This window comes from Pristiophorus japonicus, chromosome 8, assembly GCF_044704955.1.
Source record: "Pristiophorus japonicus isolate sPriJap1 chromosome 8, sPriJap1.hap1, whole genome shotgun sequence".
NCBI lineage: Eukaryota > Metazoa > Chordata > Chondrichthyes > Pristiophoridae > Pristiophorus > Pristiophorus japonicus.
This window is the reverse complement of record NC_091984.1, coordinates 176,277,843-176,292,382: the sequence shown is the minus strand read 5'-3', so window position 1 is coordinate 176,292,382 and position 14,540 is coordinate 176,277,843. Positions and strand designations below refer to the sequence as shown.

The window sequence follows — 14,540 nt, the reverse complement described above, 5'->3', positions numbered from 1 at the left end:
GTGTACATGGACTTCCAAAAGGTGATACATTATATATATATATAATTATATATAGGCACAATTACAAAATTTGCACATGGACACAAAACTTGGAAGTATAGTGAACAGTGAGGAGGATAGTGATAGACTTCAAGAAGACATCGACAGGCTGGTGGAATGGGCAGACACATGACAGATGAAATTTAATGCAGCAAAGTGTGAAATTATACATTTTGGTAGGAAGAACGAAGAGAGGTAATATAAACTAAAGGGTACAATCCTAAAGGGTGTGCATGAAGAGAGAGAGACCTGGGGGTATATATGTGCAGAAATCGTTGAAGGAGGCAGGGCAGGTTGAGAAAGCGGTTAAAAAAGCACACAGGATACTGGGCTTCATAAATAGAGTATAAAAGCAAGGAAGTTATGATGAACCTTAACATTGGTTTGGCCTCAACTGGAGTATTGTGTCCAATTCTGGGCACTGCACTTTAGGAAGGATGTGATGGCCTTAGAGAGGGTGCAGAAAAGATTTCCAAGAATGGTTCCAGGGATGAGGGACTTCAGCCACGTGGATAGACTGGAGAAGCTGGGGTTGTTCTCCTTGGAGCGGAGAAGGTTGAGAGGAGAGTTGATAGAGGTGTTCAAAATCATGGAGTCCAGTCAGATGAGAGAGAGAGAAACTGTTCCCATTGACGGAAGGGTCGAGAACCAGAAGACACAGATTTAAGGTGATTGGCAGAAAAACCTTTTTCTGATGCAGACTCAATCACAGCTTTCAAAAGCAAATTGGATATTACCCGAAGGAAAACAATTTACAGGGCTACGGGGAAAGGGAGGGGGTGTGAGACTAGCCGAAGTGTTCATGCAGAGAGCCAGCAGAGGCTCGACGGGTTGATTGGCCTCCTTCGGTGCTGTAACCATTCTATGATCTAACCTAGATCTGGCCGTACACAACTTGTGACCCCTGGTCGTCCCTAACCATTTTAATTGGAACAAACTGGAACACAACCTATTCCCTTCATCAAACAACTCCAGTTTCCAAAGTGTAAACAGCCATATCAACAACTCTGAACGTGCCAATGCATCCTCCTGCTGAATGTCATAACAAATCTGGATAGTGGCTTTACAAAATATACGCTAGCATTATCTTTTTAATAAATTTTAAAAAGCACACAAATTACCTCGTCAATCAGCTGAGGATCTTCGGTTGCTGATCTGAGCTGAGCATGCTCATCGATCGTTTGGAGTGCCAGAATCAGCATACCCTCCTTTTCTTCATTGTCATTTACAGTGTCTGTCAAGACCATCTTCAACAAGGGAAAGCAATAAGCAAAGGCAGGAGCCGTCAGCGGTTTCACATCTGCAAGAGACAACAGATCAATGTAGCAATACTTGATGCAGTACTCGAACCAAGCCTTCCAGAATCTCAACTCCTAACCATAAATACAATGGAGTTACTGAGGGCAACCAGCAAGTCAAACATGAGCAAAGAAATAATGTCACAGCAACTCAACAAAAATGGGCAACAAATCAACACATGATATGTGCTAAAAATGCTTAAAGGATCAAAACTTTGTAAACAGTGCAAGAATTCTCAACTCCATATTGTACAGTTCTGCAAGGAGGCAATTTAGACATTAATGAGGGAAGAGGTACATTTATTCATCACAGACTTGTACAATTGAGATTTTTAAACAAAGATTTGAGTTCCCTCAGAACCTGAACTTAACATATTTATTGAGTGATTACCACAAGAAATATGACATGATGTAATTTTACTTCAGTCGATTGACATACCAGCCTCAACTTTGCCAGCACGGTTGGGCACAGTACACGAACGCAGGAGACACACAGCACGGGCGGTAGCAGTTAGAAGTTCCTCCTGACACCAAGCTTCATCCAAACTGCACGCAGGTTTCAACAGCCGAAGGGTCACATGACCAACCAGAGAGCCTAAATCAAAAACAGAAAGTAAGGTCACCTTTACATTGAATTTTGATGCCACCCTATAGCTCAGAAGCAACAGAGTGCCCATTCCTTGAGTAGTTCCATCACTAGAGTGCCCATTCCTCGAGTAGCTCTATCAGAGTGCCCATCCCTCGCGTAGCTCCATCACCAGAGTGCCCATTCCTTGAGTAGTCCCATCAGAGTGCCCATTCCTCGAGTAGCTCCATCACCAGAGTGCCCATTACTCAAGTAGCTCCATCACCATAGTGCCCATTCCTCGAGTAGCCCTATCAGAGTTACCATTCCTTGAGTAGTCCCATCAGAGTGCCCATTCCTCGAGTAGTCTCATCAGAGTGCCCATTCATAGAAACATAGAAAATAGGTGCAGGAGTAGGCCATTCGGCCCTTCTAGCCTGCACCGCCATTCAATGAGTTCATGGCTGAACATGCAACTTCAGTACCCCATTCCTGCTTTCTCACCATACCCCTTGATCCCCCTAGTAGTAAGGACTTCATCCAACTCCTTTTTGAATATATTTAGTGAATTGGCCTCAACAACTTTCTGTGGTAGAGAATTCCACAGGTTCACCACTCTCTGGGTGAAGAAGTTTCTCCTCATCTCAGTCCTAAATGGCTTACCCCTTATCCTTAGACTGTGACCCCTGGTTCTGGACTTCCCCAACATTGGGAACATTCTTCCTGCATCTAACCTGTCTGAACCCATCAGAATTTTAAACATTTCTATGAGGTCCCCTCTCATTCTTCTGAACTCCAGTGAATACAAGCCCAGTTGATCCAGTCTTTCTTGATAGGTCAGTCCCGCCATCCCGGGAATCAGTCTGGTGAACCTTCGCTGCACTCCCTCAATAGCAAGAATGTCCTTCCTCAGGTTAGGAGACCAAAACTGTACACAATACTCCAGGTGTAGCCTCACCAAGGCCCTGTACAACTGTAGCAACACCTCCCTGCCCCTGTACTCAAATCCCCTCGCTATGAAGGCCAACATGCCATTTGCTTTCTTAACCGCCTGCTGTACCTGCATGCCAACCTTCAATGACTGATGTACCATGACACCCAGGTCTCGTTGCACCTCCCCTTTTCCTAATCTGTCACCATTCAGATAATAGTCTGTCTCTCTGTTTTTACCACCAAAGTGGATAACCTCACATTTATCCACATTATACTTCATCTGCCATGCATTTGCCCACTCACCTAACCTATCCAAGTCACTCTGCAGCCTCATAGCATCCTCCTCGCAGCTCACACTGCCACCCAACTTAGTGTCATCCGCAAATTTGGAGATACTACATTTAATCCCCTCGTCTAAATCATTAATGTACAGTGTAAACAGCTGGGGCCCCAGCACAGAACCTTGCGGTACCCCACTAGTCACTGCCTGCCATTCTGAAAAGTACCCATTTACTCCTACTCTTTGCTTCCTGTCTGACAACCAGTTCTCAATCCATGTCAGCACACTACCCCCAATCCCATGTGCTTTAACTTTGCACATTAATCTCTTGTGTGGGACCTTGTCGAAAGCCTTCTAAAAGTCCAAATATACCACATCAACTGGTTCTCCCTTGTCCACTCTACTGGAAACATCCTCAAAAAATTCCAGAAGATTTGTCAAGCATGATTTCCCTTTCACAAATCCATGCTGACTTGGACCTATCATGTCACCTCTTTCCAAATGCGCTGCTATGACATCCTTAATAATTGATTCCATCATTTTACCCACGACTGTGATCAGGCTGACCGGTCTATAATTCCCTGTTTTCTCTCTCCCTCCTTTTTTAAAAAGTGGGGTTACATTGGCTACCCTCCACTCGATAGGAACTGATCCAGAGTCAATAGAATGTTGGAAAATGACTGTCAATGCATCTGCTATTTCCAAGGCCACCTCCTTAAGTACTCTGGGATGCAGTCCATCAGGCCCTGGGGATTTATCGGCCTTCAATCCAATCAATTTCCCCAACACAATTTCCCGACTAATAAGGATTTCCCTCAGTTCCTCCTCCTGACTAGACCCTCTGACCGCTTTTATATCAGGAAGGTTGTTTGTGTCCTCCTTCGTGAATACAGAACCAAAGTACTTGTTCAATTGGTCTGCCATTTCTTTGTTCCCTGTTATGACTTCCCCTGATTCTGACTGCAGGGGACCTACGTTTGTCTTTACTAACCTTTTTCTCTTTACATATCTATAGAAACTTTTGCAATCCTTCTTAATGTTCTCTGCAAGCTTCTTCTCGTACTCCATTTTCCCTGCCCTAATCAAATCCTCCTTGCGTAGTCCCATCAGAGTGCCCATTCCTTGCGTAGTCCCATCAGAGTGCCCATTCTTCGAGTAGCTCCATCACCAGAGTGCCCATTACTCAAGTAGCTCCATCACCAGAGTGCCCATTCCTCAAGTAGCCCTATCAGAGTTCCCATTCCTTGCGTAGTTCCATCAGAGTGCCCATTCCTTGAGTCGTCCCATCAGAGTGCCCATTCCTTGAGTAGTCCCATCAGAGTGCCCATTCCTTGAGTCGTCCCATCAGAGTGCCCATTACTCGAGTAGCCCGATCACCAAAGTGCTCATCTCTTTGCTATTTTTCCTATTATACAGCCGACAGCCATAACACGTAGAATGGTTGTTCACATTGGTTACGAGCTAGAGGAAAAGCACTCCACTGCCCAGTCTGGGATACCAGTTTGGGGTACACTGCTTGAGGGGATTATCAATATTTTCATAAACTAAAAAATATAGAATCTCCATTCTCTTGCTGCAGGTGGCTTGGAGGTGCCACAGAATTCAGGGGACACCTACTTCAGCTTACAGTAACCAAAGCAAAGATTCACCCTCAGTAGCCACGAGTTTAAAAACATAACAAGCCATTGATGCTTACCCAGGTTTTTTAGATCTGCTGGCAAGACGCATGCACCTAGTGCCAAAAATGTTTCTTTAAGTCTGGGAGCGACTAGTGGTGATCGGAAGAGCGGTAGGAACGAGCGCATCAAAGTAGGGATCTGCTGCGTCAAACCAGACGGGTTCCTCTTGATGACGGCATTCAGCACGTTCAGAGCAGATTGCAAATCCTCATCTAACTGTGGGAACACAACAGATCAAAACAACATTTCTTAAACAAGAAACTCATTTAAATATGTTCAAAAAGGAGGCAAATAGTTACCAGTGTAAGAAGAATACACATACATATATAGTTCTAGATTCCCCCACAAGTGGAAACATCCTCTCTGCATTTACCTTGTCGAGCTCCCTCAGTATCTTACAATAACATCCCCTCATTCTTCTAAACTCCAATGAGTATAGGCCCAACCTACTTGACCTTTCTTCATACGTCAACCCCCTCATCTCAGGAATCAATCGAGTGAACCTTCTCTGAACTGCCACCAATGCAAGTATATCCCTCCTTAAATAAGAACATAAGAAATAGGAGCAGGAGTAGGCCATACGGCCCCTCGAGCCTGCTCTGCCATTCAATAAGATCATTGCTGATCTGATCACGGACTCAGCTCCACTTCCCCACCCGCTCCCCATAACCCCTTATTCCCTTATCGTTTAAGAAACTGTCTATTTTTGTCTAAATTTATTCAATGTCCCAGCTTCCACAGCTGAGGTAGCGAATTCCACAGATTTTTAATCCTTGGAGAAGAAATTTCTCCTCATCTCTGTTTTAAATGGGCGGAACCTTATTCTAAAATCATGCCCTCTAGTTCTAGTCTCCCCATCAGTGGAAACATCCTCTCTGCATCCACCTCGTCAAGCCCCCTCAAAATCTTATACGTTTCAATAGGCTCACCTCTCATTCTTCTGAATTCCAATGAGTTTAGGCCCAACCTACTCAACCTTTCCTCATAAGTCAACCCCCTCAACCTAGTGAACCTTCTCTGAACAGCCTCCAAAGCAAGTATATCCTTTCGTAAATATGGAAACTAAAACGGCATGCAGTATTCAAGGTGTGGCCTCACCAATACCCGATACAACTGGAACAAGCCTTCCCTGCTTTTATACTCCATCCTCTTTGCAATAAAGGCCAAGATACCAATGGCCTCCCAGATTACTTACAAACTTTGTGTTTCATGCACAAGGACCACCAGGTCCTGCTGTATTGCAGCACTTGGTAATTTCTCTCCATTTAGATAATAATTTGCCTTTTTATTTTTCCTACAAAAGTGGATAATCTCTCACCTTGCCACATTATACTCCATTTGCCAAATTTTTGCCCACTCACTCAGCCTGACTATATCCCTTTGCAGATTCCTTGTGTCAGCCTTGCAACTTGCTTTCCCATCCACCTTTGTAGCATCAGCAAACTTGGCTACATTACACTCGGTCCCTTCATCCAAGTCATTAATATAGATTGTAAATAGTTGTGGCCCCAGCACCGATCCCTGCGGCACCCCACTATTCATTGTTGGCCAACCGGAAAATGACCCATTTCTCCCGACTTTCTGTTTTCTGTTAGTTAGCCAGCCCGCTATCCATGCTAAAATATTACCCCCAACCCCGTGAGTTTTTATCTTGTGCAGTAATCTTTTATGTGGCACCTTATCGAATGCCTTCTGGAAATCCTGTACACCACATCCATTGGTTCCCCTTTATCCACCCCGCTCACTACATCCTCAAAGAACTCCAGCAAATTTGTCAAACATGATTTCCCTTTCATAAAACCATGCTGACTCTGCTTGACTGTCTTCTGCTTTTCCAAATGTCCTGCTACTGCTTCCTTAATAATGGACTCTAGCATTTTCCCAACGACAGATGTTAGGCTAACTGGTCTATAGTTTCCTGCTTTCTGTTTGCCTCATTTTTTTTTCAATAGGGGTGTTACATTTGCCGTTTTCCAATCCACTGGGACCTCTCCAGAATCCAGGGAACTTTGGTAGATTACAACCAATGCATCCACTATTTCTGCAACCACTTCTTTTATGACCCTAGCATGTAAGCCATCAGGTCTATCTTTAGTCCCATTATTTTACTGAGTACTTTTACTTTCGTGATATTGATAGTTTTAAGTTCCTCCCTCCCTATAGCCCCTTGATTATCAATTATTTGGATGTTTTTAGTGTCTTCTGCCATTTCCCTGTTCCCAATTACAAATTCCCCAGTCTGATCCTCTAAGGGACCAATGTTAACTTTAGCTACTCTCTTCCTATTTATATACCTGTAGAAGCTCTTACTATCTGTTTTTATATTTCTTGCGAGTTTACTCAGTCTATCTTCTCTCTTTTAAAAAAAAAAGTCATCCTCTGCTGGTTTTTTAAAATTTCCCAATCCTCTGTCCTCCCATTAATCTTGGCCACTTTATATGCCATTGTTTTCGTTTGATGCCATCCTTTACTTCCTTAGTTAGCCACGGATGGTATTCCCTTCTCAAAGTCTTTCCTTCTCAATGGAATATATTTTTGTTGAAAGTAATGAAACATCTTCTGAAATGTCTGTCACTGCTTATCAACTGGTTTACACTTTAATCTATTTTTCCAGTCCACTTTAGCCAACTCTGCCGTAATCGCCTTAATGTAAGATCAGGGCAGACTAGTTTGAGATCCAACTTTCTCACTCTCCAACTCAATTTGAAATTCAATCTTTCCTAGAGGATCCTTTACTGTGCGATTATTTATTAATCCTGCCTCATTACACAGTACCAGATCCAGGATAGCCTACTCCCTGGTTGGTTCCGCAACGTACTGTTCAAGGAAACCATCCCTGATACACTCTATGAACTTTTCCTCAAGCAACCATGGCCAATTTCATTTATCCAATCAATATGAAAATGAAAGTCACCCATGATTATTGCCGTACCTTTCCTACAAGTCTCCATTATCTCTTGATTTATACTCCATCCAACAGTGCATCTATTACTAGGGGGCCGATAGACTATGCTACCAGTGACTTTTTCCCCATATTATTTCTTATCTCCACCCAAACTGATTCTACATCTTGATCTTGAGCCAATATCATTTCTCACTATAGCACTGATCTCATCCTTTATTAACAGAGCTACCCCATCTCCTTTTCCCTTCTGTCCATCCTTCCGAATTGTCAGGTACCCCTGAATATTCAATTCCCAGCCTTGGTCACCTTGCAATCACGTCTCTGTAATGGCTATCAGATCCCATTTATACCTATTTGTGCTGTCAACTCATCTATCTTGTTATGAATGCTGCGCGTATTCAGATAGAGCTTTTAATTTTGTCTTTTTACCATTTATAGAACCCGAGAAATTTACAGCACGGAAGGATGCTATTTCGGCCCATCGTGTCCGCGCCGGCCAAAAAGAGGCTAATCCCACTTTCCAGCTCTCGATCCGCAGCCCTGCAGGTTACAGCATTTCAAGTGTATATCCAAGTACTTTTTAAATGTGGTGAGGGTTTCTGCCTCTACTACCCTTTCAAGCAGTGAGTTCCCGACCACCACAACCCTCTGGGTGAAGAAATTTCCCTTCAAATCCCCTCTAAACCTTCTACCAATTACTTTAAATTTATGCCCCCTGGTTGTTGACCCCTCTGCTAAGAGAAAAAGGCCCTTTCTATCCACTATATTTGGGCCACTCATAATTTTGTACACCTCAATTCGGTCTCCCCTCAGCCTCCTCTGTTCCAAGGAAAACAACCCCAGCCGATCGAATCTGTCCTCATAGCTAAGATTCTCCACTCCTGGCAACATCCTCGTAAATCTCCTCTGTACCCTCTCCAGTGCAATCACATCCTTCCTGTAATGCGGTGACCAGAACTGTATACAGTACTCTAGCTGTAGCCTAACTAGTGTTTTATACAGTTCAAGCATAACCCCCCCCTGCTCTCATATTCTATGCCTCGGCTAATAAAGGCAAACATTCCGTATACCTTCTTAACCACCTTATCTACCTGGCCTGCTACCTTCAGGGATCTGTGGACCTGCACTCCAAGCTCCCTTTGTTCCTCTGCACTTCTCAGTATCCTACCATTAAATGTGTATTCCCTTTCCTTGTTAGCCTTCCCCAAATACATTACTTCACACGTCTCCGGATTAAATTCCATTTGCCACTGTTCTGCCACCTGACCAGTTGATTGCTATCTTCCTGCAGTCCGCAGCTTTCTTCTACATTATCAACGTCTTCTACATTATCAACCACACAGCCGATTTTAGTATCATCTGCAAACTTTTTAATCCTACCCCCTGTATTCAAATCTCATCATCATCATCATCGGCGGTCCCTCGATCGAGGATGACTTACCACAAAATACAAGGGACGCAGTACTGATCCCTGCAGAACCCACTGGAAACAGCCTTCCAGTCACAAAAACACCTGCTTTGACCGCACTTTCTGATACACTCTTATTTTTAAACATTCTGCCCCTTCCCGTCACACTCTGGTTATCATTTCCCCCATCGCTACCCTGCTCGATTGCCTTCTCTTTTCTCTGACTTTTTACATTTTCATTCACCTGAACCCTCCCCCCATTATTTAGTTTAAAGCCCTTTCTGTGCCCTGTCTATGCTAACTGTAAGGACCCTGTCTGAAATGATTGGTGAGGGTCCACAGTATAAAAAGTCCAGAGAATTCACCATCAGTCTCTCAGTTAGAGCCCCCGTTCAAGAAGTTCTTCATGTGAATTCCAGGGAAATTTGACAAGTTGCAGTTAGCATGTACGCAACAAGCCTTTTATGAAATTAGAGAGAGCTTCAGCAATTGTTAGTGGTCTTTTGCATTCTGCGCAGTTTTTAAAGCCTTTGACAGATGTTGTCGATGTGCTGAACCAGTTTTGAAGCAGCCAATGTATTGAATGGCTCAGTGCTGTATTATTTTTCTCAGCTTTATTTCGTCTCTAGATGGCCTTCTAGGGTGCATAGGATCAGTCACTGGTGTTAGCATACTCCCTACAGTATTTACGCTTGTCCTGAAAAGAACTGTAGCATATTTTCTGAAGGCTCATCGCCCAGGACCAATATCGACAGACTTTGTCATGAACATTTGGCAACAAGGCTAACGCAAGGGGCCAATAACCTTTAGCAGAGGGAGAAAGAGAAACTACTGCATATTTTGGGGCTGTATAGGAAATGCAGAAGTAGGCATCCCTGTTGCACTCCAGCTATCTGCAATACCACAATGACAATAGTATTTAACGCATGGTCTCCCAGAACTGATCATATCTGGCTACACAAATGAAGATTAGGTATCCCTCAGCTTGTGAGGAAATCAAAACTCAACCAAAACTAAACATTTAAAAAGAAACATATTAAGACAAGTGGTATTGGAGCTTCTCTGTATAACACACTCCTCCCACATACCTGTCGCAGTCGCTTCCTGATCACAGACTCTCTCTCCAGCTGGGACTGCAGCATCTCCTTCTGTTTGTTGCTCAGCTGCACTTCGTCTTTCAGACCCTTCTTCTTCTTTATCTCCTATCACACATTGTTTTATTTTAAGACGAGGTTAAAATTCTCTGCCACACATACGTCACAACTTCATTGCAAATCTAAAATCAAATGAGTCTATCTTTAGAAGGCAGCTTTTTAAAAGCCACAAAAATTTTAATTATGAACGAGTCGCAATTTCACACTTCCCACGCCTTTACACAGTGCAGGATATTTTGTCTGTTTGATCTCAACAAAATATCTGTGTGCAAATCATAATACAGGAACATTTCACAAAACCACTCTGTCGAGTTTTGAGAAGTTGTGTTAAAATAGCCATCGGTATTCTGGAATTGGTACTAGGCCCTGATTTACCCAGTGATCACATTGTGGTCAGGGCGAGTTTCAAAGTTGGTAAGTTCGTGCCAAGAAAGCAGAAAAGAAGAATAAAGAGCCGTTTAAAGGATCTAAAAAATCACAAGGCAAACTAATGAGGGGCAAGGAAATAAATTGCTAATTACCTCTTTAAGTTCCATGTCAATGATTTGCTCCTTGAAGGAATAAGCTTTGTTCTCCCGTTTCAGATTGGCCTTCTTTGTAGTTTCCTGTTGAGTACTGGCACAGAATAGAATGATTCCTAAAACTTACGAACATATGAAATTGACGGGCAGGAAAGGACCAGCTGGGTCCATCAAGCATGCCCCATACCATGACTGGAGCATCACAACTTGACACTTCCTCCCCCACAGCCATGTAATCATAGAATAGTACAGCACAGAAAGAGGCCATTAAGCCCATCGAGTCTGTGCCGGCTCTTTAGAAGAGCGTTCCAATTCGTCTCCCTCCTGCACTCTTTCCCCATATTGCTGCAATTTCTTTTCCTTCAAGTGCTTATCCAATTGCACTTTGAAGGCTACTATTGAATCTGTCCCCACCCGCCATCGGGCAGTGCATTCCAAATCCTAACCATTCGTTGCGTAAATTATTTTTCTTCATGTTGTTTCTGGTCCTTTTTCCAATCACCTTAAATCTGTGCCCTCTCGTTATCGACCCATCAGCTATTGGAAACAGATTCTCTTTATTTGCTCTATCTAAACTCCCGGGAGAGGCTGAAAACCTGGAGGAGAAAAATACTAATTTCACAGGGACCGATCAATAGACTGCCTACCACAGATCTGACTATCTTTCACTGAGAGCAAAGCTCCACCATAATTCCACATGGGTGGGAGGAGGGCAGGGGGAGCAAAGGAAGAAGAGCATGGGAGGGACACTATTCTTTTAAGAAATGGTTGTCTTCGCACTGCCATTTTGGTCAGGTGATCTCAGCTCTCCCCTGCTAATATGGCATTGGTCTGAACTGTATGTCGTTATTTGACCAGACAGGCCAGCAGGCACTGAATGAGAAAGCAAACTACCACACAAAAACTTAAACCCAGTGTTCCAACCAGCACCAGTTGAGAGAGAATCAACAGGTGAGCTTCAAAGCAACATCGTATTTAAATAAGAACTTATTTCAAAGAATGAGGAAGACACTTTCCTTTTAGCATTGCTACCGATAGTACACTACTTAAATCAAATGTGGCAAAGTAAGGAGATTTCTGTACTTTATGTTTGTAATTATAAACAAGTGGCAATTTCACACTGTATAATTGTGGACAGGACAAATCATTTTGTAATTTAAAAAAATAGGTCTCAAGGAAGCTGTATCTCCAAGAGAAGCCCATGGTCATGTGGCAGTAGTGACCAATATACATACCTGGCAGACTCAATAGGGTATTTAATGAGAACTGTTTGCCCTGAATGGGCTTTCTTTGTTTGTATCTGTGCCTTTAAATAAAGTTGCTTGGTGGATGGAGCAGCTCAAGTGGAATGTTAACATGTGGACTGACAGACAGTGGAATAGACAAATTATCTTCTCTGATCACTAAACCTTTAAATAGAGATGTGTGCAGGAAGACAGTAATAAACACCAACATCACACCTCAAGGTTGAGTCGATTTCAAACGTCTGGCTGCACCATGATACAAGTTAGAGCACCGTTAGTCCTGCATCAGGTTGAAGAAAACGGTTACCAAAAATGACTGCGGTGCTAACTTGTAAAACAAACTGTGACAAAACCTCAACTGCACAGGGCTACTGCCCAACAACACTTCACCAATACACAGGGTAGAGAAAGAAAATGACAGAACTGCTGTCAACAATGGGACGGGGAAAATATGTTGTTAAAAGTAAGATTTTATTACAGTGTGATGGCAAAATGGCAGCACAGGCAGTGAACTCAAGAGGTCAATTGATCATCTGCCCGCCACGCCCCTGCACCACAATCTCAAATGTGTAGATTGAGCAACTGAGAAATAATGGCCTAGCCGTCATTACTTACATTTGGATGAGAGACTTGTCATACAACACTCCCTCAGGAACTAGCATGATCTCGTATTCTTCTTTAGTCACCTGATGGAAAGCATGGTTTTCCAACATGCTCGTGATCAGGCTGCTCAGGTGTGGCAACATGACTGCTGAAGCAAGGATAGACAGGGAGCCCACAGCATTCATGACGGCCTAGAAAACAAGAAGTAGAGAGAGTCGAACCCAACCCGTGTTTTCAACCACCAAAAAAAATTGTATTACTCAACTGGTTGATAAATATCTCTCTTTACTAACCCTACGTTCCTCCAACGTCTGACTCTCGTGCAACCTCACTTCCTTTGCCCCACCATTGGCAGGTATACTTTCAGCCTTCTAGGCCCCAAACTCTGGAATTCCTTCCCCAAACTTCTTCGCCTCTCCACCTCTCTTTGACCCTGTAAGACTCTGCTTAAAAACTACCTCTCTGACCAAGCGTTTTGTCAACTGTCCTAATGTCTCCTTTCTTTGGCGAGGTGTTGACTTTTGTCTGATTTATACCAGTGAAGCATCTTAGGACATTTTACGGTGTTAAAGATACGACATAAATGCAAGTAATTGTTGTAAATATAAAATGTGTATTCACTGTTGTGACTTACTGTAAATTACTTCAAGTATGACACTTTTTTAGCAAATTACAATGTTAGATTACTTACGAAAAGTATGAGCAGCCCCATTTAATGAAAAATGTACAAGCTCCAATTAGAATGTTGCCGTCCTCTTGGGCTGGGGATCATTTCTCTTTATAAAATTTACATTGCACAGGATATACGGCACAGAAACAGGCCATTCGGCCCAACCAGTCCATGCTGGCATTTGTGCTCCACTCGAGCCTCCTCCCGTCTTTCCTCATCTTAATCTATCAGCATAACCCTCTATGCCCTTCTCCCTCATATGTTTATCTAGCCTCCCCTTTAACGCACCTATACTATTCACTTCAACCACTCACTGTGGTATCAAGTTCCACATTCTCACCACTCTTTGGTGAAAGAAGTTTCTTCTGAATTCCCTGTTGGATTTCTTGGTGACTATCTTATATTGATGGTCTCTGGTTATGCTCTTTCCCACAAGTGGAAACATTGGGGTCAAGTTTTGGCCGCGCTTTGAACAGCGCAGCCTCGTGAGCCATGCCTGATTTCGGCGCTCAAAACGGCGCCTAAAACTTACCTCGGTATTCTCCACTCCCTCAGGTCGATCCAGGTCCTCGGCTCGGTGCGGCGCAGCACAACTGTGGGGGGCGGAGCCAGGTCTTGCCGCTGAAAACAGTGCTGGGACCGGGGCACATGCACGCTCCAGTATATGCACATATGCATTCGCTTCAGGCGCCCGAAACTGTGGGGCAGGTGCCTGAAGCACGCTGCCCCTCGCCCTGGCCGAATGGGCTCACTGGGGCGGCAGAAATCAGACTGCACCTCCCTCCTCGAGCTCCTGCTTCCCACCGATCCCCCGCTCCGTTCCGGCTTACCCCCTCCTCCCACACACCAATCAGGTCCATTCCCTCTCCACGTCTTCGGCGGGGCCTGCACCGCCCGGCATCTTGCTGGGGGCGATCCCGACCCGTTCAGCCTTCAGCCTCCCCCCCTCTCTCTCCTCTCTCCCCCCGCCCTTCCCCTCTTCTCCCCGCCACTCCCTCCCCCTCTCCCCCCACTCCCTACCTCTCCCTTCTCCCTCCCCCCACTCCCTCCCCCTCTCCTCCCCCACTCCCCTCCCTCTCTCCTCCCCCACTCCTCCTCCTCCTCTCCCCTCCCCTCCACCCCCCCCGTCAACCCCCCTTTCCTCCTCTCCTCCAACCCACTTCCTCCACCTACCCCCCTGACCTCCCCTCCCCTCCCCTCGAGCCCCTCCTCTTCCCCTCCCCTCCACCCCCCTCTCCACC

The 14,540-nt window shown here is 44.4% G+C and overlaps 1 protein-coding gene across 1 annotated transcript in view; it reads right to left on the bottom strand.

Annotated features, from left to right (window-relative positions):
• gcn1 (GCN1 activator of EIF2AK4) overlaps nt 1-14,540 on the bottom strand; it is a 154,919-nt gene that overhangs the window by 74,716 nt on the left and 65,663 nt on the right. The window contains exons 21-26 of the mRNA XM_070887575.1: nt 12,642-12,820; nt 10,783-10,876; nt 10,196-10,309; nt 4,812-5,010; nt 1,777-1,932; nt 1,161-1,339 (exon numbers count right to left, since the gene is read on the bottom strand). Of these exons, the coding sequence (XP_070743676.1) occupies nt 1,161-1,339; nt 1,777-1,932; nt 4,812-5,010; nt 10,196-10,309; nt 10,783-10,876; nt 12,642-12,820 (921 nt within the window). The remainder of the gene's footprint in view (nt 1-1,160; nt 1,340-1,776; nt 1,933-4,811; nt 5,011-10,195; nt 10,310-10,782; nt 10,877-12,641; nt 12,821-14,540) is intronic.